At 40.1% G+C, this 26,728-nt stretch overlaps 1 protein-coding gene across 1 annotated transcript; it reads right to left on the bottom strand.

The window, feature by feature from the left end:
- Positions 1-2,000: 2,000 nt before the first annotated feature.
- On the bottom strand, positions 2,001-26,556 carry rnf31 (ring finger protein 31). Its single transcript, XM_077536219.1, has 24 exons — positions 26,215-26,556; positions 25,166-25,364; positions 22,782-22,928; positions 22,304-22,459; positions 21,746-21,802; positions 20,012-20,216; positions 18,958-19,135; positions 17,389-17,522; positions 16,954-17,126; positions 16,571-16,804; positions 16,333-16,491; positions 15,881-16,048; positions 15,613-15,798; positions 15,254-15,460; positions 14,922-15,095; positions 14,609-14,707; positions 14,427-14,516; positions 9,084-9,198; positions 5,458-5,570; positions 5,199-5,309; positions 4,394-4,442; positions 4,177-4,273; positions 3,710-3,875; positions 2,001-3,629 (listed from the first exon to the last, which is right to left on the bottom strand). The coding sequence occupies exons 2-24, from the start codon at positions 25,361-25,363 to the stop codon at positions 3,579-3,581; spliced, it is 3,267 nt and encodes a 1,088-aa protein (XP_077392345.1). The 5' UTR covers position 25,364; positions 26,215-26,556; the 3' UTR covers positions 2,001-3,578.
- Between the last annotated feature and the right edge of the window lie 172 nt (positions 26,557-26,728).

The raw sequence follows: 26,728 nt of genomic DNA, 5'->3' as shown, positions 1-26,728 counted from the left end.
ATGGGTCTACATTCTCCGGGGTCATCAATTTTAGATACCGTTGTATGCTGCAGAAAGAATTGATTGAAAACAAATGGAACAAAAGCATTGATCTTGAGGTTCATTTCCTCATTTTATTTTCAGATGTCTCCTTCACTTTTTTTAATTTGTATCTTTATACCATCAAACAGTAGAAATTACATACAGTATGACTAAAACAATATCGTAATAACAATGCAAAGATGAGAACAAATTACATCAACTTTTATTTCATTTGCATGAATACATACATAACATCATGCTATGTTTTTACTCACATTCATCTATTTGTTGTTTTGTTTAATTTGAAATCCAATTTGATGTCGGGTTTGAATACACATCACAAGCTATCTTGAGGCCTTTTTCATGGAACAGGTGCCCGGCCAACAGAATCGCACATGAACACTGTTGGTCTTATGTACAAGAGGCAGCTAGTGTTTGTTGGTATTGTGTTAAGTAATATGAATGTTTTATTCGATATTAATCTTATTAGAATAGTTAGCAGTTGAGGTAGACAAACCAAAGATATACCAACGCGTACTAATGGCTCGGCACCCTTGAATAAACCTGACTCATGCTTATCCGGAATTTGCTCTTAATGATACTGCCAAAGGTGCACTTGGTCACAGCAATGATAGAAGGTGCACTTAAAAGGCTGAGTGATGTTGAAGGAGTTCAGACACCGATATTCTTAGTCTTGCAATGTTATGCTTTAGCTCAGTTAAGTTTTTGATCATCCACTTGTAATCCTCTTGACCTCCCTCAGTGATGCACTAAGAGTCCAATGTATAAACAGGAAAGGGGACAGAAAGGTTCAATCTGTGTGGACCTCAACTTCTGTGGCAGGATGTCGATGAAGATGCCCGAGTATAGTCGAAGAACATGATCCGCAGCGTTTCATCACTAGCGCCAAAATGTGTGAAATGTGAGCTTCACCCACCCAGCCCCATGTTGGGCTGAGAGGCATATTTTGGGATCCATGAATAGTTTTGTTCACAGGTGACTAAAGTGTAAAATGTCCTTATTACAACTTTTCCATACAGTATATGCAACGTCTTTGAGAATGTTGCAATTATTCCAAATCAAAACATGGTGAAATTAGTTTGAAAAAATTCTGTAATTGCTCCTTCACAGAAAGTGTTAAAAAAAAAAAGGATAATAATAAAAAAAGAGCAATCTGCATTCTTTTTTACAGACTGTAACATTTAAATTTTTCAATAGCTTGTTGTATTATCAGTTTCTCCTTGACATCTATGTTGAACGGATTCAACATGAATTGACGTTCTCAAAGCAGCAATCAAATATCCTTTGATTTGTAAAACTTGAACTGTATTAAAAGCCCCAGTTATATGGCATACGGCTTCATATTAATAACGCCATAACAGTATCTGCAAGATAGGAGGCCATTAATGCAAGTTAATATAGACCATAAATCATCAGTGAATTCGGTCTAAATCTATTCTGATAACATATGCGCACGTCGAATAAAAACATGCCCCTGCATGCAATATTATAATAACCTGTTTCATATCCTACATTTAATCACCCAAGTCAGTGACAAATGTGCGAGAAATGATGGATGTCACACTGTGACAATGTAATTAAAAACCAAGAGCCTGCATAAATAGTGAGGTTTCTGCTCACCATTTATGGCTGATATTCACTGCAGCATGGTAACATTATGTTCCCATACATACATTTTTTTTTTACGTTCTTTTTCTATAAAATTCTCAAATGCTGCGGTGCAAATGCAGTGATTTAGGTGATGCCATCGAACCAGTCTAATGATTCAATGACTCGTTATCCTTCATTTAAATTCAGTAAATAAGGAGTCTTTTCCTCCTTCCTTGCACCACAGGACACAACACCGTATACAATATGAGATTATCTTCTAATTGGATTTGGCCATCACCTTCACCGCCTCTGTAAAGCCAAATGAAGAAAATAATAAGTATAATAAAGATGACGACTTGACAAATGACAACACTGAAAATGGTTTATCGTACCGTATCATATCGTACATGTTCAGACCGGCATTTTTTTCTGCTGGGCAAAATGTATTTATTTTTGCCAATTTTGACTCTTTTCCCATGTAAGAACAACATGGAAATGTTTTTGGGGGGTTATCTCATGTTTTTAGTTGTTATAGTGGACACCAGGATAATATGGCTGTAACGTTTTGCAAACTTATAAGCAACATTGTTAACATGAACATCATGCAAATCAACTTGCGACTGTGATTGCTTAGTTAAGAACTAATCAATCATGAACCAGAAGTGTTGACATCATCTAAATTATGTTTTATTGGTTTAGACACGCGAAGATATCATGTCCACTGCAACCATCTATGGGTCTGAATGGGTTAAAACACAGTATGTATGGTTTAGTGCCATCTAGTGGTGAACTAAGAGAATGCAACAATTTTGAAGCACGCACACTAAGGTGCCATACTTGGCAAGCACATTGGCAAAATTACTACTAATTATTCTTTGGAGTGAGCAAGTGGAAAACTCGCGCGCAAGAAGGAGCCAACGGGAAAGGCGAACAAAAACTCGCTGGAGCTGCTAACAAGAGCGGCTTGCAGGAAAAGCTAGCAAAAGCTAGCAAGAGCAAAGCAGAGGCAGACAAGTGGCGGGAGCCCGAATCACGGGACTCAGTGACGTCCACCTGCAGGCCCCAACTTAGGCAAGTAGCACCAGAGGCCAACTACGTTCATCAAGTTCTTTTCTTTTGGGTATCCGTAGCAAAAAGATGGCGGTGAAACCTGTAAGCGTCTTGTAAGGCGCGGTGCGAGCTATGTAATATAATTAACAACTACTAGTGATGGGAAAATGAAACTCTTCTAGATGGTGCACTTTGTCTAAAGATGCAGTGGAAATTTAATTAATTCCCATTGCTCTAGCCTTTAACTTTAAACCAAGAGCACCATCTAGAGGAGTAAAAAATATTATGGTTCAAGTGGTTCATGAAGCTTCATTTTCCCAAACACTGGTGACATACAATTATAAATTAAAAAAAAAACAAAACAAACAAAAAACAACAACAACAACAAAATGTGATAGAACATTTTTTTTTTGCATATTATTGAACTGAATAGTGGGTCTTTAAAACGAATGAATTATTAGTTCTGCACTAGATGGCATCAAATCCTACACACTGTCCCTTTTAAGTTAAATGAACTATAGATGATTCAACTTCTTTAAATCCAAGAAATCTCTTCTTCATGAACTTTCTTTCATTTATCCTGCCCAGGGTCATGTTTTTTGAAAATGTATTAAACAATTTCTAATTCTTATTTCATGATTTATCTCACGAATACACAGTTGAGCTGCTTGATTACATTTTATCGTAGTCTTGATATGCTGTCATAAAACCGTTAATCCATGAAATGTGCGTGGTGGAGAAATTACAATATCTACACACTTGTCTGGTTTGATTGGCAAAGTATCATATGAAGGTTCTTATATGAAAACTGCTTTCGTTGTTGTGCTGTCTAAATAGCTCAGGGCTCGGATGAGATCTTAAATAATGTGTACGTTAGCGACAGAGTTGGGCACTTGTTATTTCTTGCGTGGGACCTTGTCACCCAGTGGTACTTCATCCATTAGTTTCTGCAGATGAATGACAGAAATATGTTGCTGGATGCAAATGGGAATATTCACTCACCTCCCAACCACACCAACACGCTCACCTCAAGCAGTCGGCCGTAGTAGTTGAATCCATCCTCTCCGTCCCCGCGGGTGTCATCTACCTTGTACCTCCTGCAGGCCAGCAGCAGTTCATTGGAGCTGTACAGTCGCGCTGGGTCGATGGAGTAGCTGTTGATCAAGCTGACCAGGTACTCTCTATAATGCTTCCTAGATCGTCACAAAAGTCGACGAAAGCCGTTTTATGTGAGATGGATGGCTGGGAACATTTAGCACAGTTACAATATAAAGAGGCTGAGTACAGACAATGACTGCAGAGAGCCGATATAACTCACATTTATGTGAGACTTTTAAGGATAGATTTGAAACCAATTAATATAATGGTCTATCATCACATCAAATCTGTTCCTGAATTCCCCGGTACTTAATGATGGAGCAAAAGTGCTGATCAACCAGCTGTGTGCCCCTGTGAGTAAAGCAAATAATGTTGAATAAAAAGGAGGTCTCATACTCGCAGAGTCCAGCATGTCCAGTTTGGGTCTGCGCTCCACAAGCTGAGTCAGGCTGCTGGCCTCCGTCATCCTTCTGCTCGATCACGCCACACAGCCCTTGGGGAGATAACAAGCGAGGGAGAGAGAGAGAGAAAAAAAAAATCATTATTCATTAAAAACAAATACATTTTTGCTGTGGTGTTTTCTTTTCTTTTTTTCTTTTTTTTTGTCACCCACCTGTCTGTGTTCCAGGAGGGGGCTCAGTATTGTACGCAACACCATTATTCTGTCATTCAAAGAGGACAAAAGAAAATATTGGTAAATTATTAATTAATATTAGTAACTAATTAAACAGCTCAAATGTTTTTATCTAATTTTTTAAAAATTGTAATCATCAAAAACAAATTCTCATATTCATAATTAGGGATGGGCGAGTACCGATACCAGGTATCGGTATCGGGCCGATACCAGCCTTTTTTCAAGTACTCGTGACGCAGACGAGTACAAGCGACCGATGGCAGATGAAGAAGACGTTAAGTGAGTCCTCCTTGCCTGTAACTGGCGCTAGCTTGCAGCAGTTTTTCACCAAAACTTCACCGGTTTGGAAATACTTCAAAATTGTAAATCTTAAACTAAAAAGAGCATTTTTGTGTTTTATTTTGAGCATTAAGACTATTGAAGAGTGACTGTGCTGTTTTTTTTTGTGTCAAAATTAAAGGAAATATATTTGTTTAAAAATATCTTTTAGTGATTTTTTTTATTGGTCAAAATGTACTACTGGCATTGGCAGTTGGTATCGGTGAGTACTGAGGGTCTGAGTATCGGTATCGGTCTGAAAAGAAGTGGTATCGAACATCCCTAATTCATACTCATTCATCCCGTCATCGTGATTTGAGTTCATGATATTAAACCACCACTTTGTCCTACTTGTTCTTTGACTGTATTTTTGTTTCCAGTGTCATGTACTGTAATACTTTATGCCTACCAAGACCAGTTATTTTTACCTATAAAGAAGCCATAGAAATGACTAACAATCAGATACCTCCAACAAAGCCTGGAGTCTCGAAGGTTCCCAGTCTCTCAAATAGAAAAGACAGTCCCTGGGGTGATGGGCATGGAGTCCAGATACAGTACACTCATCCACGGCGCAGGTCTAAGAGAAAAGTGGTTCTATTAAGTCATATTATTTCAGGGGGGAAAAAATGCAAGACTCCATGTGTGGCATTTCCATCACTTTTCAGTATATTACTTACAAACAAGTGATGAAAGCAGATGGTGAACAGTTGATTTGGCAAACTTACAGTATGGAATGGGTTGTTGCAACCACTGCAGAACTGGTAGCGACACTGAGAACAGCAGAAGTGCATGCAGCCGCCTTTCGACAGCGCATACTGGAAGCGACAGTTCGGGCAGGCTGAAAGAGAAGGACGTCAAATAGAGATGACGTACATATAGGAAGAGATCTTAATCGGGTGTATTGATTGATTATTATAATTTATTATTAATTGATTCATCACAAAAGGTATATTTTGCAGAACTTAAATAGCAAGGTCTTAAGCTGAATAAGAAAGGCTGTATATTGTGCTAATTATGTGCGCCGATAATTCTCGCCTAATTGCTTTTTTTTTTTTTCCTTTTTCTTGAAAGTCATTAAAGCAGGAGAACAATCACAATGATGTGATCAGTGTTCTGAAGCGATAATTACCCAGACAAGTTTTCCTTAATGTGCTTCCTAATGAACAACAGTTACATATTTTCTTAAAGCTAGACTGTCTTTGGCAGATCTACAAAATAAATAAATAAATACACAAAAAGCTGGCGGCATGCTATTTTCACTTTAGTCACACAGCCTAAAAGAACAGAGTCAACCCCCTTTTCCCCTACATAAATACAATAGCTTACATTTAGAATTAGAATAATATTTATTGGGCAAATATTTTAGAATAGACAATGATCTTGTTTCCAGCAGCTGCAGACCACAACAAATTTCGCAGTGTCAGATTCATGTCGTTTTAATTTTACACTGCAGCAGTGTCAAACTGCATCGATCTAGAATAGCTCATTATTCATTTTTTAAATGTATAATTTAATTTTAAAAAAAATATACAAATATTACAAGTTAATTTTTTTGGGGTAAAAAAAAAAATCACTCTTAAAGGAACACAAAGAATGTTTTGAAATAGGAATGTTTCTTCTTCTTCTTAAAAAAAAAAAAAAAACGGCAAAAATGATTCTGTTGTGGGAAAGTGGTTTTATAATGTCGACTGTAATGGTACTACAATCTCATTCATCTGCTAACTGGTGAAAAGAAGGGTTGTGTGTTTCAGAATCAGATGTCCATGTCAATTAAGTTATGCTGTGTCTTACGTCTCGAAGTGATGGCCGCATAAACTGATTTCACAACCTGGCAGCATTCATCAGAGTGTGCAGTTAATTCAGACCTGGAATTACTTACTTCCTAAACAGTCTTGATAGAAATGTTTTTCGGTTAAACAAAGGCAATCGTGTATGAATTGACTGTAAACGCCGACATTTAACACCAAATGCTGCCGCGAGAAGTCTATCCTCCAAAAGCAGCGACATGGCACATCACATCAGTCCTTCCTGGCCTTCACTGGCTACCTGTTTAAGAATTGATTTTATCCTGCCTATATTTCAGGGCTGCTTACGCCATATGAGCCTGTCTGTGTATAACTGTATAGATTTACTATCTACCAGAAAATTACACAACACACACAGCCATTACTGCTTAAATAGCTCGCACCACAGTTGAGTACATCTCAAGTTTATGGGGCGGCAGTCTCTCATCTAGAAGCACTGTGGAGCCAGAAATTTGTAATTCAAATCCCAGTGCGAACAGAACATGGTACATATGTTCAACATGGTACATAAAGAGCGCTCTGATGATTAGAGAAACAGAATTATTATATAATATTGTCCCTTGAGAAGATACGGCTCATAAAAGGACCCAAGACAAGTTGATTAATATGGTCTTAGGCAGTGTTTTAAGTGGTAAAAAATAAGTGCCGGTACACTCCCCTAATTGCAAAAAATATTATAACTGGTTCTGATGATGCAGACCAATTCTTGAGAAGCACTTGGAAAAATACCTGATGAGAGAAAATTTATATTCACATTCTTACTTATGACATCTGCATTTAGAGCCTCTCCCACACTTATTTTATACTAGTTATTGGTACAACTATACGCCACACACTGTGGTATTTTCACTGTAGATGAAGAAAGTGATGTGAAAAGTATGCAGCGGATAATGTGTTCAACTACTATGTTTCAATGCAAGATGGCCGTCACTGCCTTCACTTCTCGCTACAGCATTATTTTTTACGTCCGTGCTTTATCAGCTTGCGAATGCGAACCGACCTCAGAGTCTGACCGTGGTCTTTTTGAAGCGTTGAGCCAGGACAGCATGGTGGTGTTTTCATTTCATTTCATTTTCTTAATTCAAGAGCTATGGTTGTAAATGCATTCGCTAGCATTGACAGTGAAATACTTCAGGGCTCTACACTAACTTTTCCACTGGTAGCACTGGTGCGAGTAAGATTTTTAGTTGGTCGCACAGCACAGGATTTGGTCGCACCATTTTTTTGTGGAGGTACAGCATGAACTTAGGCATACGCAATTCGATATATTTGCAAAATATTTCATTGGAACACGAGGTTTGCCTGCAACAGCTGTGGCAATCAAAACAAGTCAATAATTTTGTATAACTTAACTTATTTTGTTTAGCTCAGTAAAAGTCAGTACTTTTTATTCTTCACCTGCTCCTCGGCCGATGTTCCCCTACCCTTTTCATCTGTATCATTTGATTTGGCACCTTCAACTGGCCCTCCTTTACCACCATCATTCTCCTCCTCATTCTCATTTTGTTTTAGAAAATAGTTAGCAATATACCGCTTCATTTTTTTAATTCGCGAATGCTGCTTTTCCATTAGCCCCGCACGGCACGCTACAACACCACACCGCCTCCATTGCTTGAACTGTCCAAGCCATATTTGCATTCCCCAGTGCGCGCAGATCTGCCATAACATTTCACGAGTGGGAAGTCACACACATATGTTTGTATGGAAATTGTAGTTTGCGCGGTGCGCGTATATGCGTATGCTGTGCCGATCGGGAAGTAGCCAGCCAATCCCACCCAGCGGGTCGTTTCACTCAAATACTATTTGCGCAGCTGTGCGTTCTCATTGCTACGGGAGAGCCAGCGGAGGACACGGCGACTTTCGAATGTACGTTTTAAACAGTGCAGAGGGAGCATTAATGCGCTTGCGCCGTGGGAGCGGAATTTTTTTTCACCAGCACGCACTTGAAAGTTGGCCGCATTTGCGAGTGAAATGCTCGCACTGTCGAGAGGTGTACTTGAATGACGTAAGCGCGCTTCTCTCGCAAAGCAGTGAAAGCACAGATTTATATGAGTAATGGAGTAAGCATAAGCGCATAGTGATGTGATGAGCGCAGGACTTCCATGCTATATGTAAGTCAATGGATAGAGCGGCGTTTGCCCGAACAGCTTTTGGGAATCAAAACATGCATTGTTAAGACGTACCAGAACACTGATAGTACGTTCTTTGTACGTTGAGAAGTACCTTGACCCTCAAGGGAGATTTTTAGAAGTGCTGGAGCTCCGTACCAGTGCGTTCCAGCCCACTTAAAACACTGGTCTTAGGTCTAATTATTGGCTACTATCAACAACCAGGCTCCTTCAGTCTGTTTGGAGGTATTGTCTCGATCCATTTTGTTTCCTCCTGTAATGGTCTTTAAACTACTCGTTACTATGTATCTCCCCCTTCTGATGATGACCTCCACTGTGCTTGAGATTGTTAAAGGTCATATTAGTGATCAATTACCAGGATGATGACACATGTAAGAATAGCGGTAGTGTCTGTGATTGTGTGTGTGTAATACGCACTAATGCCGTTGTCTCGCAAGTAGCCAGCCAGGCCCTGTTTCTGATACTCTGGATCGTTCTCTCTCTTCCAGGACTGGAATTGTTCACAGGATAAACCAGCATGCTGAGATTCCCACTGCACACAGGAAACAGAAACAGAAAAAAATATATACAAAGTCTAGGAACAGTTCCCACAAGCTTGATGAGGTTCCTTTGTCCATTTGGCAAATTAGTGTAGGAAAGTGAGTGCTAAAGTGCTTTAGCTGTTATTTCAACTGCTTAGTGTCTGATCACTACATAAATGTGACTTTGTTTTTGGTTGTTTTACACTGGAACACCTACTCTGCTGCAGTAAGCCCAACAAAGTATTTAGACAATTTTATAAAGCTTACAGTTTAAGGGTTGGCTCAGGCATGTACTGAATCATCCCTTAGTCATGCTGTTATAAACTGCGACCGCTGGGGATTTTCCCATAATGTGTTCAGCTCCTGCGCCTCGTTTGATCACATTCAAACCCCATCAATCTATCTTCCTCACCTTTCATCCTCTCCCTAGGTTTTTTTTTTTTTTTTTTTTTTTTTTTAGTGCTTTATCCATTCTTGTTTTCTCTTGTGTGATGAAATGTTTGATAAAAATGAGTGCAGTTAATTGTGTCATTATCAAAAATCCAAAACAGAAGACATACACATTCAATATATGGCTTCTGTTAACTCTTTAAGCCTAATTTATGCCTCCACGTTTGCTCTCGCGTCGATGAGCGCCGTCGATCACATGATCGACGCGAGCCATGAATTTTAAGTGCTGCGTCGCTCGTGGCCGGCCGACGTGCACACGTCGCCAAGCCTTGGACGCACGTCGATGGCGGGGCGTCGCTCGCTTCTGATTGGTCCGTTCGATGGCGTTTTTTCTTTTTTTTCTCTCTCTCTCTCTCCCCGCCCCCCGCCCAGATAGTTTCCGTGAAGGCAACTGGCGGAAACTATCTGGGCGGCGCAAATCGACTTCCCTGCTCGGAGACCACGGCTGTGCATGTGGATATGTGCCTGGGACGAGAGGCGGAAAACAACAACAACAACAAAAAAAAAAAAAACTGTGTTCGCTAAGCGCACGGCTGTTGTGTTTTGGCGAGTTTACGGCCGATACCGGTGCAAATTGGCAATAATTAATTGCCACGGTGATGAACTTACTCTCCCCCCGGCTTTGTTTCGTGTTTCTGAATTAAATTGAACTTCCTGAATCCGTCATAAAATGCAGAGGAATCGCCACTCTGTGGCGGCCCAGCCATAGCGACAGCGGGACTTGGTGTGAAACTCCAGCAGACACCGATGTGTATTGCGCACAAGTCGGAAGGCAAACGCACGAGCGGAGCTCCAACGTGACGCCTCGACGCGAGCCTCTCGCAGAAGCATACTGAGGCCTTTACAACCCACGGACGAGAAGACTCGTCACGTGACACCCGGGGGTTGTCACCCGCCGACGAAAGAACTCGTCAACTATGTTTTTTTCAACTTCAAATTTGCAAAAGCATTTACAACAACTTAATTGAAACAATTTAGGTAAAACAATATTCCTTAACAAAATAATTAGGGACACAGAGGAATTGATTGGACGCAAGTATCTTTCAATTTGGTAAGGTGGCTGTTGCACTGCATTGTGGAATTTATAGTTTGTGCTTAATCAGCGCTTCAAACCACACCATTTCCCAGCATGCTTTGCTGTAGTCACAATTATCATATTTGATTGCGAAAGATAGAAAAACTGCTTCCAAATAAACTATATTTCATAATTAATGTTGACTCATATGCCTACACATAATTGAATGGGTTATGTGAAAGAAAAATATATCCATCCATCCATCCATCCATCCATCCATCTTCTTGACCGCTTATTCCTCACAAGGGTCGCGGGGGGTGCTGGCGCCTATCTCAGCTGGCTCTGTGCAGTAGGCGGGGGACACCCTGGACTGGTTGCCAGCCAATCGCAGGGCACACAGAGACGAACAACCATCCACACTCACAAGCACACCTTGGGACAATTCGGAGCGCCCAATTAACCTGCCATGCATGTCTTTGGAATGTGGGAGGAGACCGGAGTACCCGGAGAAGACCCACGCGGGCACGGGGAGAACATGCAAACTCCACCCAGGAAGGCCGGAGCCTGGACTCGAACCGGAGTCCTCAGAACTGGGAGGCGGACGTGCTAACCACTCGTCCACCGTGCCGCAGAAAAATATATATATATAAAAAAAGTATGCGCAATTTAAATACTGTATTGTATTTAATTAATGGTGTTGTTCTATGTTTCTGTATTTAAAATTGTAATAAAATAATCTAAGTAATATATTGATTGTTGCTGTTGGTGGCTAGTCCATTTTTTGGAGGGCCAGGTGGGGTGGGGGTGAGGCTTGGGGGATTGGGAGACTCCCGTGATTATTGGGCATGGGGGTGGGTGTGTCTAAGGGATGTTCCTGGTCACGTGATTGTGATGACTTATGATGACGTAACCGGTTGCCGTCTTCGTTCATTTCAATGGGAATTTGTTGACATAATGTGCAAGAAAAAGATGTCTTCGATCCCAAATACTGCGCCAATTCTGTTCAGAGTGAAGTCCTCAACACGTCTGGTTTCATGTCATTCCATGTGGGGGTGGTCGCTTCTAATGTGCACTAAAGCGATGTGCCAGTTTCATCCGGCTTTCGGTTGGAAACAAATCTTTGGCGTGTCCTCCGTGGCTGTACTGCTTTTGAAGAAGCGCTTCTTTGTTGTAAGGCGTAATTCTACCTTTGATGTCCGCCGTGGGAAGTGATAATTCCACGTGAGTTCTTTGTTGTCATTCATTCCATGTAATTAGGGCCCAAGCAGCGACCCCTACGATGTCCCTATTGTTCCTGAAGGAATTCTTCCTCTTCTTCGTTATTGTTCTTCTCCACAAACGATCGCATTTTTGAGACGCTAAACTTTAACGAAAACTCACCAAACTTTACATACGCCTGGTGAAAAATGTGATATTTTAATGTCATCATGCAAGAAGAAAAATGGCTCTGTAGCGCCCCCTATATAGGTTTAAAGGATCCCTATCCCTCTACGATTCTCCTACGACTACGAAAATTGGTTGGCACCTGTAGCATATCCAGACGAACAAAAAATACTTTGATAGCTGATAGGTATGAGGATTTGAATGTCCAATTTTGGCCCATTTTGAACATTTACAGGGGTCATACTTTTGCCCCCTTCTCCTGCATGATTAACCCGATTGAGTTCAAACTTGTGCCGTACCATCTCAACACCTGGGACAAAATCAGGGTAAAAAATAAAATGTTTTCAACGTACTATATGACGGGGGTGGGGCATCAAATTTTGAGTTTCAAAACTACTACTGAAGGAAGCATTCCCGGTTGTACATTTAACTTAGAGCTACGAAAATTGGTACACATACAGGACTGTCTCAGAAAATTTAATATTGTGATAAAGTCCTTTATTTTCTGTAATGCAATTAAGAAAAACAAAAATGTCATACATTCTGGATTCATTACAAATCAACTGAAATATTGAAAGCCTTTTATTATTTTAATATAGCTGATTATGGCTTACAGCTTAAACAAAACTCAAATATCCTATCTCAAAATATTAGAATATAATGAGAAAGTATACTACCGTAGTAGGCGATTCAACTAATCACTTGAATCGTCTAATTAACTTGAAACACCTGCAAGTGTTTCAAAGTGAATCCAGAATGTATGACTTTTTTTTTTTTTTTTTAATTGCATTACAGAAAATAAAGGACTTTATCACAATATTATAATTTTGAAACTGAGACAGTCCTGTATGTAACAGCCTACGACCTACAAAAAAGTCTGATGATGCCATATGCTAAACCTATCAGGAAGTCCGCCAGAGGTGGGGCATCAAATTTTGCGTCTCAAAATTCTTACTTAATAAAGCATTCCCAGTTGTACGTTTTCACCTAGAGTTACCAAAATTTGAAGACATATGTAACATCCCTCAAGGTACAAAAAACTCTTTTTGATATGCTATATGCCATATTTAGCCATATGCTAAACCTAACAGAAAGTCCGCCATTTTGATTTACTTTGGAACGTGTTACGATTTTTGGGCTGTTTTCTGGAGGTCTTATTGTAACAAACTCCTCCTACAGAATTATCCGACCATCTTCAAATTTGGTGTGATTCATCTTAAGATGTTGAAGATGAAAAGTTATTGAAAGCTTTTTATTTTGTCGCACGTTGTTGCTGTGGCATGTACTCTTTGCAAAGGAAAAAATTCCTTCTTAATGAAGCATTCTCGGTTGTACGAAGCACCTAGAACTACAAAAATTTGTCGCGATATGTCACAGCCCACAATGTACAAAAAAGACTTTGGGTGCCATGTGCTAAATCCAACAAGAAGTCCCCCTGGGGCCGGGCATCACATTTTGAGTTAAAAAAAAATTCCCTTTAACAAAGAATTCCCGGTTGTACGTTTCACCTAGCGCCATGATCATTTGGAGGCATACATAAGAGCCCATGATGTACAAAAAAAGTCTCTTGGAACCATATGCTAAACCAAACAGGAAGTCCGCCATTTTGATTTTACGTTGACTTTACGTTGGGATTTGTAGCCATTTTTTGGGGGGCTTTTTATAGGGGGTCATATTTTTACAAAATCCTTCTTACAAAACTTATCCGATCGTCTTCAACCTTGGCGTGTTTCATCTTAAGATGTTAAAGATCAAAAGCTATCCATTTTTTTTATTTTGTCGCATGCCTGTAGCAATGCATTGTTTGCAAACAAAAATGTTTTTTTTGAAAGTCTAAACATGGCCGAAAACTCACAAAACTTTGCACACACATCAGACCTGTCACGAACATGAATATTTTAGAGATTTATTGTGTAATTTGCAATAGATGGCTCAATAGCGCTCTCTAGACATTTTTATGACGCATTTCCGATTATATGATTCAGCTAGGTGAATAATGGGAGGCATACCTATCAGTCTAATACCTCCAAAAGATATTCTGTAGCCATGTGCCAACTTTGCACACACAAGGCTTGGCAAGAACATTTACATTTGGTCCTTGTCCTATTTAACAGGACTTCAACGTGCCAGTACCCTGATATGCAAGTACCCCAATATATATATATATATATATATATATATATATATATATATATATATATGTAATAAAAAAAAATAAACAGGTAAATACGTTTTTGGGAGTGTAGGACAACGTATTAAACGTGTTTACACATTTTTGGGTCTGAATGAGTTAAATGGAGACCACAATATGAGGAAATGGTAGTTTAGGCATTAAGAAGAAAAGATACAGTTCAGTGTTCTAAATATATAAAACTGCTACTTAATACTTACAGGCTTTTTGCACTGAGCACAAAAACTGTTGCGGCACTGAAAACATGTGACTTTAAGCTGGTCTCCATCATAGATGAACCCATACGAACACTGCAAAGAAGAGAGTTTGATGGCATTGATTTATACATTTGTTTTCTCCACTTGATGTTAGGTTCGGTGCATAACAACTCCGACGAACTTACATGGCAGCACCACAGGAACTTTGGGTCCTTGATAAGGGCCTGCTCTGTCAGCTTCTTATGGAAGAGTTCATATACTTCGGGTTCCAGACACTCCCTCAGCTGAAATACACATTTATATTCACAGATGCATGCTATTGTAATGTGAACGTATACTGTCAACATAATATAAAAACAATAAATCCAACAAACAAATGTTAAAATAGCCATGAACCTACAAAGGACCAGTGTATTGAGGATCCTTTTAAATGCTTTTTGTTTTTTAACACTGACATTGAATAACAAATAGAAATGTAATCCTGTGTTAATGTGCTACCTGGATGTCCAAAGTGGAGAAGTAGCTGTTGAGATCCTCAGGGTCATTGATGTCGGGCTCCCAGCAGACGGGACACACCATGTCTCTGATATGTTTGTCCCTGACGGCGATGGTGAAATGCTGCTGGAAACAACCACAACACACGGAACACTGGCACGATGTCAGGGACTGCATCTGAAAAGGGGATGACAGAAACACATTTAGAAGCGCACATACATCTGTGTTAACAAGTTGCAGCCTTCCATGAAGAGAAGTAAAAATATAACTTCATAGTTTTAAACCTGCAGAATAACATGTCAGTAAAAGAATGACTACAAATACACAATCATTACCTTACTATGGGGAAAGACAGAAAGGCAGATGGGACATTCTTTGGCCAGGACTCTTTTGATGAACTCCCTGTCATGTGACTCCCGCACGGCCTGTACTACATCCTCCAGGGAGTAGGGGGCATTGTGCTCTTGAAGGAGAGATAGCGCCAGCTCGCAGCGGCCCCAGCTGGGAAGGTCATATACCGCTAGTAACCTCCGACATATACGCTGAAAGTATAAAAAACTGACTTTGTAGCAACATTTTTCTTTTATTTTTTTTTAGGTCGCATGCCATTAATTGATGCCAATATTGACAGCTTCCCCAACACGTGCTGGTGTGTACTCAATGATGAGCAGCTACAGTGTGGTGATGATCTCACCTGTTTGTCAGGGTGGTGGATATCAACGGCTGGCTCAGGCTTGTCACTCCATATCCGTTCATGAAAGGGTTCCAGTAGGGGGCGCTGCAAAACAGCCAGCGCCCCTCTAACCTCTCCCCCACTTTGCCTCAAAACCTCATGACAATGAGCTTCATCACTGAAGCCCAATGAGCACAGCATCTTTACCTGGGGACAACATATGTTACCCATGCGGTATCAGACTTAAGCAAGGGTGCAGCGATTTTGAGCTAAGTCAACAATTTGTTACTTTTGCGAGTCTGTCTCGTAGAGCTTGTCTGGCAGCCCTCTCAGGGTCACCTCCTGTCGTCAGCCAGGCCTGCTTGGCTTCTGCTCTGGAAAGCTGGACTGCAACTTTTGCTTTGAAATTTTCATACGCTTTTCCAGAATCCTCAGTGGGGAACTCACACGACCCGTTCTGCATTGAGAGTACTTTTGATTAAAGGAGGCATAGTACAATTGTTTTCTCCACAATTTAAACGAGTTCTAATAGAGATACTTAACTTAATCATATTTTATGGCCTAATGACTAATCTTGTGACTTGTTACTGGACACTGATTTACTGAGGTTAGCACTCTAGAAACATTTTATACAATCACCTTAAATACACATTTACCATAACTGTCATAATTTCAAATTGTGATTGTGAATTATTTAAATTGCAATTGGTTGCAGACTTCAATGAGTGTGAGAATACATACTGCAGACTGATAGGAGAGCATTGCCGACAACAAGCTGATCTTGTCCAGTTGTTGAGGCAGTTCTGACTTCAACCATTTGCAAGGCATAATGTTGGTATCTTTAACCACCCTCATGCACGTGTACACCTCCTCTGGGCTGATGCCATTCTTCTCCCCATCCTGACATAGGCAAAAGGAGCAAATGTGATACATGAGAATACAAACACGTGAAACTGTGCAGTGTATTACGGGGACTTGCTCGAATCAGCTGTATTAGCTTCAGGCCATCCTCCTTCATTCGCCGCTGCCGACAAGAGTTGGGGTCTTCTTGCGTCAGTTGTTTGGGTTTGACTGGCAGAGCGGGGACCCGTCTGACTGGGGAGGGGGGGCGGAGCTTTGACGGCAGAGGTGCGGGCTCTGGACGGGCTAGGTCACACATCTCACAAACTGTGGCAGGCGAGTAGTTGAGATATGTACAGAACTGACACACCCACTGGCCAGAAAAAAAACACAAAACAGAAAATATTTGCAATCATATTATTATTATTTAATTATATAAGCAGTTCAGATGGATGGATCACTCTTTCAAGAACAGATTTTTCTGTTCCACACAATTTTTTTTGACCCCAACAATCAACTCACCTGGCTGTCAGGGTCCCCAGGCATGCCCAGCACAGGTGCTGGTGGTCTGGGTGGGGTGATAGGAGGGTGCGAGGGGGTAACCGGAGGTCGCGTGGCCAAACGAGGTCTTTCACACACCTCACACAGAATGCTGCTGGCTGCATTGACCATAGTGCAGCTCTTACACTGCCACTCTAATATTGAAACATGAAAACACTGGTTATATTTCCACATGCTTTCCATGAGCTACACTACATAATAGCAATGAAATGCAGATATAATTGTAAATACATAATAACATGATGAGGCGATTATACACTTTTGATTTTCACACTTGGACGGAAAGCAAAATGATGACGTGTTCTGCAATGGCAATATTTTCTGCGCCAAACAAATAGTAGGATGAAAACGATCTGACTACAGAGGTTGTGGGAAGTACCAAGTGTTGGAACACACCTGTAATGGTAGCTGGTGGAGATTCATCTGCAGCAGATCCGAGTGATTCATAGCGAGGGCACTCACAACCCTCACACAGCACATCCTGGCATGAGTTGACTTTTGTACAGTGAAGGCAATGCCAGGTGGAAGAACTGAAAGTGGAAGGCCCAACATTGGTCAAAGTTATATACAGTAGATTTGAAACTTAATAGACCTTTAAAGATTATTTCATTCATAGCAACTCTTTCAACTGTTAAGTCAACTCAACTTTATTTATATAGAGCTTTCAAACAGCCTTCGCTGTCACATAGCGCTGTACAGAAACACAACAAGACAAACATAACATAAAACATTAACAGCAATACAATACAATCACTACAAATCAACATTTTTCCATTCCTACTACATACGCTTTGTTGTTAATTGATACACTGCACACTAAGCAATGTTATATTTGAATATTATACAATATTAGATCTATATTTCATTTAAATTCATCTACCTTAATGTATTTAATGCACAGTATCTATTTAAATAAGGTAATGTACTGTGGCTATGTCTAAATAATCCACAAGGAAGATGAGCCAGATGAGCAACAGTCAGTCTTTCCAGGCTGGCAAGTGCTGACACATACTGTAGTAAAAAATCAAAACGGATATATAAAATATAATTCAAAAATTAAATAGCACAAAAATAATAGTAATATATACAAATAAATCATCATAAATAATAATATATTATATAATAAAAATAAATACAAAAGTAAAAAAATAGATTAAAAATGTTTGAAAAAATAAAAATATAAAAATAAATGTGGAAATAAATACAAAAATAAATATATAAAATAGAATTAAATGTCAATAAATAAAAAGGCTCTGCTCTCTTATTTATTTCATGCTGCAGATGCTGTCAGCATGAAATCCATCATGAAATGTTATTCAAATTAGGGGGCAGTCCTTAATGTGTCTTGGGATGAACTATTCACCTATTGGTTGATCGACATGTCAGTCTATGTCGGACTCTGCCTGTTCCACAGCAAGAGAGAATTTACACACAGAAAGAAACAATGGACCTTGTTGTTTACAGGAACTTGTGTGAAGTTGTTGAGCAACTCAAGAAGCAAGTTGTGGTGACAGTGGACAAGATAGTCGACTATTGCTGGAGCTCTCCATGCAAGCCCGCGAGCCTTCCTTGTTCGCTGACCCGCTCACTCAACCGTTGAAAGGAGGTTTGGAATGGCGTAGTCCAACGCAAGACACACTTAGAACCTCCCCCTCATTTTAATAACATTACATGATGGATTTCATTGTGACAGCATCTGCAGCATGAAATAAATAAATATGAGCGGAGCCTTTTTAGTTATTAATTGACATTTAATTCTATTTCGATATTAATTTATTTTTGTATTTCCACACACACACACATATATATATATAAATTTTCATTTATATTTATTTTTCTTTTGTGTTTAATTTTTTAATTATATTTTTTATTTTCACTTTTATTCAAGTTTTATTCAAGCTGCCAAGTTGTCATTCAGAGCCAATTATGTGCGTAAGATATATTGTGCAATATAATCAGTCTAACCTTTTACTATTTCCACTTTTGGACGTTGGTGCAGAAGTGGTGGTTGTGACAGCAGTTCGACGATGCTTGGCCCTTTCAGGGTAGGAATGGTACAGTCTGTCACACTCGGAACACATGCCTTGCAGGCAGGTCAGGCAGTGGACAGTGATGCGAAATATTCCACACATAGTGCAGTTCTCTGACAAGGCATAATAAACAATGACATTCAATCAGCTGACAATGGGAACATCAGCCAAAATTATTGGCCCTTTAGGTTTATTTTATTTTATTTTTTTTTTACAAATAAATATTCTTCGAAAAACGCTGTTAAACATTCAATGGCTGTTTTCAATAAAAACAGGGGTGATAATGGATTTTAAAATCCCTTAAAAGACCGGGAAAAATAGAAAAATGTAAATAAATAAAATAAGGAAAAAATGAATTAATAATCTGCAACCTTGCAGGGGTTGACTGCAGTTTTTATTTGTAATATCACCATTCACCACTAGATGGTATACATGTCTTAAAAACACATGAAAACACAGATTCAATATGGTTAAAAATTAAAATAAAGACAATGTCTTTATTTTTTACTATTTGACTAATATAATGCAATTCTAACAATTAGCAGACCTTACAGTCACAATCTATTTCACTTGTGCCAATCTCTTTGGGGAGCATTGTCTTGAGAAAGTTTATGTGAATTACAGAGAGTGGAGTAACCCTTACTGTGAAATGGTATGACATCATCCTGACTCCAGTTTGATTTGAATAGCTCATAGTGCTTTGTATTCTGGGAATTGGCATAGCATGATGCAATCTCCAGGAAAAACATGTACCTATATATCAAAACCCAGAATACGTCATTTATATAAATCTTTGCAACATCAAATGATCACTTTTAAAACATTCCTAGGAAAACGCAAAGTCCCATGACTGGTCGGCTATTTTTAGAACAGGCCCTTGGGCAACTTATGTGGTTCTTAGTGGCAACCCCATCTGTATGTAATTGTGCTTTGAGATTCAAGGCAAAGAAATAATTCAGTGCTGTGAAGCCATTAGTATGTTTCCTCACCTGGGTGTTTCTTGAAGGGAGGGAACGCGGCCTGAATGGGCTTGAGACTTTGATGGGTGGAGGAGAGTGAGCGAGCGTGGCTGCTCTCCCTCATGGAATGATGCTGGAGAGGGAAGGCCAGCGACTTGGACTGGCTGTCTGAATGATGTTTACTACTGCCGAAAGACGAACGGCTGACCACAGCATCTGTGTTCAAACCCACATCCTAAATACAGAGAAAAGATGCAGCTGGATCAAGTTTAATTAACAACAAAGAAAGCAACCCAATCTGTTGGGCTGTTTGTGGGTTTGTGAGTTATTTCAATTTGTTGACGTCAAATTGTCAATTTATTGGGTTGTTTTCTTGGTTATTTGTGGATTATCCATTTGGCCCAACTTTTTGGGTTAATTGAATAACCCAATTGAATTGGGTCAAAAACTGACAACTTTTTGAGCTATTTACTCATTCAATGCCAGCCATTTTAGAAAATTTATAAATTTTCAATATCCACACGGTATTATGTTCAATAATTAAATATAAACGGAATTTGCCAAATGACAGAATAGACTCTCGCCTTTCTGCCTTGTGCCGTTGTTTTATAATCAACAGTAGAAAAATGTAGTGCGGCCATTACTTCCATGTACTCTCAAACTGTGTTTATTTCATATAAAATGAGGGGATTATGTCATCTACTAGTTTGTGCATCAGTAAAGTTGTTTGTTTCCAACTTTGACATTTACAGTGGAGCATCCTCAGATTCTCCCCCACCTGGCCCCATATTGAAAAGAATGTAATTGACAATTAGTATACTTCTCAAAGGTAGTGAATTTGTTGGGTTGTTTTGTTGGTTATTCCTTTGACCCAACTCTTTGGGTTAACTGAATAACCCAACTGAATTGGGTCAAACATGATCCGACCCAACTTCTTGAGTTATTAAATTTGTTGTCAATTCGTTCAATTTGTTTGGTTGTTTTGTTGGTTATTCATATGACCCAACTTTTTGGGTTAACGGAATAATCGAAACGGTCGAAAAAGAGCCTACCCAACTTTTTGACCCAAAAATGGGACACATAATTTGACCTATTTAATTTGGCTCAAATTAAATTTATAACCACAAAGCAACCCTTTTTAGAGGGTTGCTCTTTGAGTTACTCATTTGACGCATCTCTTTGAGAGAGGTTGGTTTTTGACCCAATTTGGGTTATTTTTGACCCAACTGTTTTTTGAGTGGGGTCTGGTATTTACATTATATTTCCCATGAGATATTTCAAGAGGGATTTATATTTAGAAAAATATGTAAAGCAAATGTATTTCAACAAACATCTAGCTACTCTAAGCACATTATGAACTAAAAACATTAATTCAAATCATGGTAGGGTACACCGCAATTGGTTACAATAATCTCAAAGTTACTGTTATCATTACAGATATTCTGTCGTCTGCTAATCTTCATTCCTGTCCTTTCATATGCCTCCACCTTTCTAAATGTCCCCCCACCTGCTCCCCGTTTTCACGGCATTCACTAATATTGTGCATAAATGGTGCATATTCCATGGGGATTCCAGTCTAAACTCATTTGTCAGTCCATCCATCCCTATTGCAAAAAGGAAGGGGCTTTAAGACAGATGCCCTTCCTGAAGCAACTCTCTGCATTTACCTGGGCTTGGGACCGCCTTACAGTTTGCACTTGCCTGTGCCCCCGTGGGGTTGCAATATAATACGACACATAATGAGTGATGATCGCTGGGGCTGACCTTGTGTCTCAAAGTAGGAATGATTCTCTCATAGAATTCCGGATGAGGATGAGTCTCCTAGGATCAAATATAAGAATAAATCATGAATGTATTTTACAGTGCTCAGCAAAATCTGATGCTACCTTCCAAAACAACACTTTCATACGTCTTTATTAAGACAAGGGTTTTGATCCAATTACTGTATAAGGAAAATGGGAAGATTTTAGGGAAATCAATGATTCTCCAAACTCAACCTCAACCCTAATTTTGGAAACTGTAAGTCTGCAGCCACTAGATATCAATAATCTATTTGAGTGACACTGACTGTTATGCAGTCCAACTCAACGTGAGACATTTTGTGAAAACAGAACTTAAGTCAACCATTGAATTTCATGCGTGCCATGTTTTAAAGCAAATACAAATACCGTAAGTGCACTATTTATGTACACATTACAAATTAGAAAAATAATTGAAATTGCAAAAAATGATGCTCAATGAACTGAAACACAAAATCAGAAGAAATTACCCACAGATTGGTGTAGGACAGGAAAATGATATGCAAAATGAAAAGGGGCACACCTTGATAAGCATTTCTAGCTCCATCCTGAGGCTCATCACCTCCAGAGTTACAGCAGCAACTTTGCCTACATCAGGATCTGTGACATCATCAGGGAAGCTGAGCGCATCCGGCTGCTGATTGGAGTAACCATAGAGACAAAGCACAGCCCTTCCTCCCTAGAAGAATACAGAAGATAATCAAAAGTTCGCCAGGAAACGTTTGTTGTGGCTTGCTTGATTTTTTTACACTCGCTGGGAAAAGAATGGAAACTCACCTTGTGCCTGATATTGTGTCCCTCTTTTACAAATACATGGCCTTTCTAATTTGCAGATTTTTACCAATGATAGGTAGGTGTGAAACATATCCTCTGTGCTAAACGGGTGATCACTGTATAAATATTATGACCTAGTTGCTTTCATTATATTACTGCTTATGGTTGCTAATGCAGCTGCTGTGCCCTAGTAGTCCACCTTTTAGCAGTCCAAGTGTACATCTTACCTGGATAGCATCAACAGTGGCCCTGAACACTGGATTGTTGTGTTTGACAGTTCTCCAGTACTTGGGTCTGTTGGGATTTGTCAGGTTACACCCATACTTTTCTAGGATGTTCAGAGCTGTAGATAAGCGCTGCAGTGATGCAAGTGTCTGAAGAGAAGCAAAGACGAAAGGAGTACATGTCATGGTCTGAGTTTGGTGGGTTTGGTTTTGTTGTCATGATTTGGGTTAGTTAGTTTCTGTCATGATCTGTTGTGTTATGTTTTCCTTGTGTGTAGTGATGGGACGTAGTGCCGAGGTTTTGGAGCGCGTGTCGACTAATCCAGGAAGAAATTTCTGAAGCGCGTGTCGAGGCGTGAGTCATTCCAGGCAAATGACGTCACCGATGACGTTCTTTTGCAGAATTTCACACAGCATATAAAGCACAATGCTTCCCCGCAAAAGTTGCTTGTCAGTGGGGGTGTTTTTTTTTTTGTTTTTTTTGGTCATGGAGGCTGCTAAAAGAAAAAAGAAAAAAAAGTTATCCCCGGTTTGGCAACACTAATGGAATGGACTTACTTATGACTTTGAAAAATTCAGGTAATCTGCATTGCAAGGTGAAGTGCTTGTGCGCTAATGGTGTACCCCAACAATCAGATTTGTTAATCACTCATCTATCGTAACAATTATCAGTACTCATAAGCACAATCACCATCACTTCAGTATCCATAAGCACAGTCCCCATTACCTCAGATTTCATGAAATCAATTCCTCATTATTTGCTATTATATTTCCTACGGGATTACTAATTTTCATAACATGACATAACCCACACAATATTAATGAACTGATTAACTGCATGAGTGTCACACATATAGTCAAATATGTTACTCTTTTTTTTTTTTTAACAAGCATACAGTTCAGCAACTTCAGCATGTAAAAAAAGTAATAAAAACAATACCCAAAGTAATAATAGACAAAACATATATTAAAAAAAACAACAGTTGGCGGTTGGCGGTCGTCGGGGGGCGGCTTGTTTGGGGGGGGTATGGGTGGGTGGGGGGTTGGGGGTCGGGGTGTGTTCGGGGGTTTGGGGGCCGGGGGTGGCGGGGCCTGGATCGTGGTGGGTGGCGGGTTTGAGTGGGGTGCGGGGGGGTCGTGGGGGGATGGGGGCTGGGGACCGGTGGGGCGCTGTGGGGGCCCGCCGGGCCTCGTTCTGCGGCCTTGGGCTCGGGGGTGTGGGCCGGGGCTGGGGCGGGGGTGTTCCGGGCGTCTGGGTCGGCTCGCCGACCGGTGTCCGCTCGGGTGGCTTGGGGGTGGCTTTGGTGCTGCCGCGGCCTGGGGATTCCGGGGGGCTCGCTTTGTTGGACCGTGGTTGGTGTCTGTGGATCTCACTTTGCTTTATCTATCCTTCCCTCCTTCCTCTCTTTAGTTTTTCCTCTGGTCACTTGAGATCTCAATTTATTGGAAGTTTGAGGTTTCTGGGGTTGGCATAAGACTCTGGTTTTGTAACCACGCAGGAGGGGTTTGGTTGGTGCTGGATTTCACTTTGATGGATTGGATGTACTGGCTTCTATGGATCTCACTCTGCCTCATCGATCCTTCCCTCCTTCCTCTCTTTAGTTTTTCCTCTGGTCTCTTGAGATCTCGCTAATTTGTTGGAATTTAGAGGCTTCCGGGGTTGGTGTAAGACTTTGATTTTGTAACCATGGGGAAGGCAGGAAGTGTTTGGTCGGTGCTGGATTTCACTTTGATTTATCTTTCTTTTCTCTTTATTTTTTCTGACCTTTTCTCTGGTCTCCTGACCATTTGAACCTCACGACTCTGGCAAGATTCTGAAGTACCTGGTTAAGGCGAAGGGTAATGGGATATTTATAAGGTTTTAGGTGAATTAATGAGTATAAATTTATACGTATTTGCACGCACACGCACGCACGCACGCAAACGCACGCACACATACACACACACACACACACACACACACACACACACAAAAGAGCAATGATGACAAGACGTTGAATCGGTAAGACTACCGAATGAAGAATTCTGAGCTCTTTTAAAAAAAATAAAAAAATAAATAATTTAAAAAAAAAAAAAACAGCCTTAACTGTCACAAAGTGCTTGAAAACGCTTGAACACAAACATCACATAAAACATTAACAGAAATACAATACAAATCACAACAAACCAATATTTTTTTTAATTCCTACTACATACACTTTAATGTTTGAAGCAGTTATAGATGAAAGAGGACAGAATCAATCTCCTTACAGCAGTTGATCAGAGACGTGATCACAACATGAATGACAACAAGAATGACGTCACACGTCTGCGACAAGATAAGTTTGCTCCAAGCTTATATAAATAAACAGTTTAATTCAATAATTCAATTCAGGAAGTTATTTTACCTCTTTTCTGTTGCTGCCAAAGCTGTTTTCTATCACCATGATTTCTGCAGCAATGTGGTGGTATTTGGAGCATGGCGGTAAAGGAAGATTAGCCATCACCCTCACACCAGCCCACACTTCCACCACCCTGCCACCAGAGTACAGACACACTTCTGCCTGACTGCGTGCCTCTTGCAGCTGTTCCGATAGGGAGGGCATCCTACATATGCAGTATACAGGCACAAACAAAGGGCAAAAAGTCAGTGACTGAGAGATTTGTTATCAAATAACTTTATTCCATGCTATTTTTGTACAAGTACTCTTGTGCAAGCTCTCTTCAAACTTTAAAGTGGACTTATTATGGAAAGTGTATAATTCAATTCAGTCACTGATGGCATCGTGGTTCCCTTTTCTTAAGTGCAGGCAGCATGGATGGAGTTCTCACTCAGTGATGGTGTGAATGGTTTACTGTCTCTGCCTTGATTGATTGATTGATTGATTGATTGATTGGAGAGCTCTCACAACCAGACAGAAAGATGTTTTAATTGCTGGTATCTGTGTACAAATATTTGGGTCTCTAGAGTACTTGCCAACTAATCAGATTATGGGCTAAACACAGTTCAACACACAAGTGGAACACCAGCACTGCTTTTTTTTTTTTTTAAGCAAATTTATACATCTCGAATCAAAAGCGGAAGTAACATTATTATTTGTCATTTATTTTAATCATGCAAATATTGGCCATGATATTTTAAAAGTGTAAGTATATTCACAATCAAAAAGTAGAATATTTAACAACAAAAATAGAAAGAAACGCATAAATGCACACATCTAAATATGCTGTATCTAACCAACACTCTTAAAAATAAAGCCCTAGCAATAGATGTAACGGTGTATCTTCTTATTATGAGCATTATTTCATAGTGCCGCATGAACTCGTTCGTCGCTGAGTGGAGCATCAGGGATCATGTTTACATATGTCACAGAAGGCTAGCAAGCTACTGATGTAAACGTAGCCAATCATGGTCGCCTGTGTTTTACAAACGCGAGATGTAAGCGCAGCAGCCTACCTCGTATTCACAAGAACACGGCGGAAAGAACGAACGGATCCCACGGTCCTCGGTAGGACGGTACCGCGGTGCAGTATTTCTCAGGGTCTCAAAAAATGAGAGCTGAAGCGACATCAGCAAGCTAGCAGCAGCAGCAGCAGTCAGTGTACTGTACTCATTTCACAACGCGTGACTTCATAGGTGCGTGACGCCAGCGTCTGCTGACATGCTGTTGGGTCCAACGGACCTGGGTCCGTTGCTTGGTTCTGACTTCTGAGAGCCGGAGACCGGCGGAGGTTAGCTGCAGAGGAGCAGAGGCTATGGGAAGGGGCGTGGCAATCGATGGAGCAGGTTGGAGAGGTAGCAGGTAGCCTGGTTGTGCTGGGCTTCGTGAGAGAATGTCTTCATTTCAAGCTGAAAATGTACACTTCAATTACAGTGTATATCTCTAATTCATTGAGCTGCTGTAAAAGTCAATGCAATTGTCCAAATACTTTGAGATCTACCTGAAAAATTAGTCAAAAATGTCTTATTA

The sequence above is a fragment of the Festucalex cinctus genome, chromosome 1, assembly GCF_051991245.1.
Source record: "Festucalex cinctus isolate MCC-2025b chromosome 1, RoL_Fcin_1.0, whole genome shotgun sequence".
Classification (NCBI taxonomy): domain Eukaryota; kingdom Metazoa; phylum Chordata; class Actinopteri; order Syngnathiformes; family Syngnathidae; genus Festucalex; species Festucalex cinctus.
The sequence above is the reverse complement of the archived record's forward strand: the minus strand, read 5'-3'. Positions and strand labels throughout refer to the sequence as shown.

Excerpts from the sequence above, each read along its gene's own strand:
- rnf31 (XM_077536219.1), bottom strand. The coding sequence starts at position 25,363 with ATGCCCTCCCTATCGGAACAGCTGCAAGAGGCACGCAGTCAGGCAGAA. Across the intron at positions 17,523-18,957 it reads AAAAGTGGAAATAGTAAAAG|TTCTTCCACCTGGCATTGCC; the intron begins GTTAGACTGATT and ends TTCCACTTTCAG. Across the intron at positions 16,492-16,570 it reads AGCTAATACAGCTGATTCGA|GATGGGGAGAAGAATGGCAT; the intron begins GCAAGTCCCCGT and ends TGCCTATGTCAG.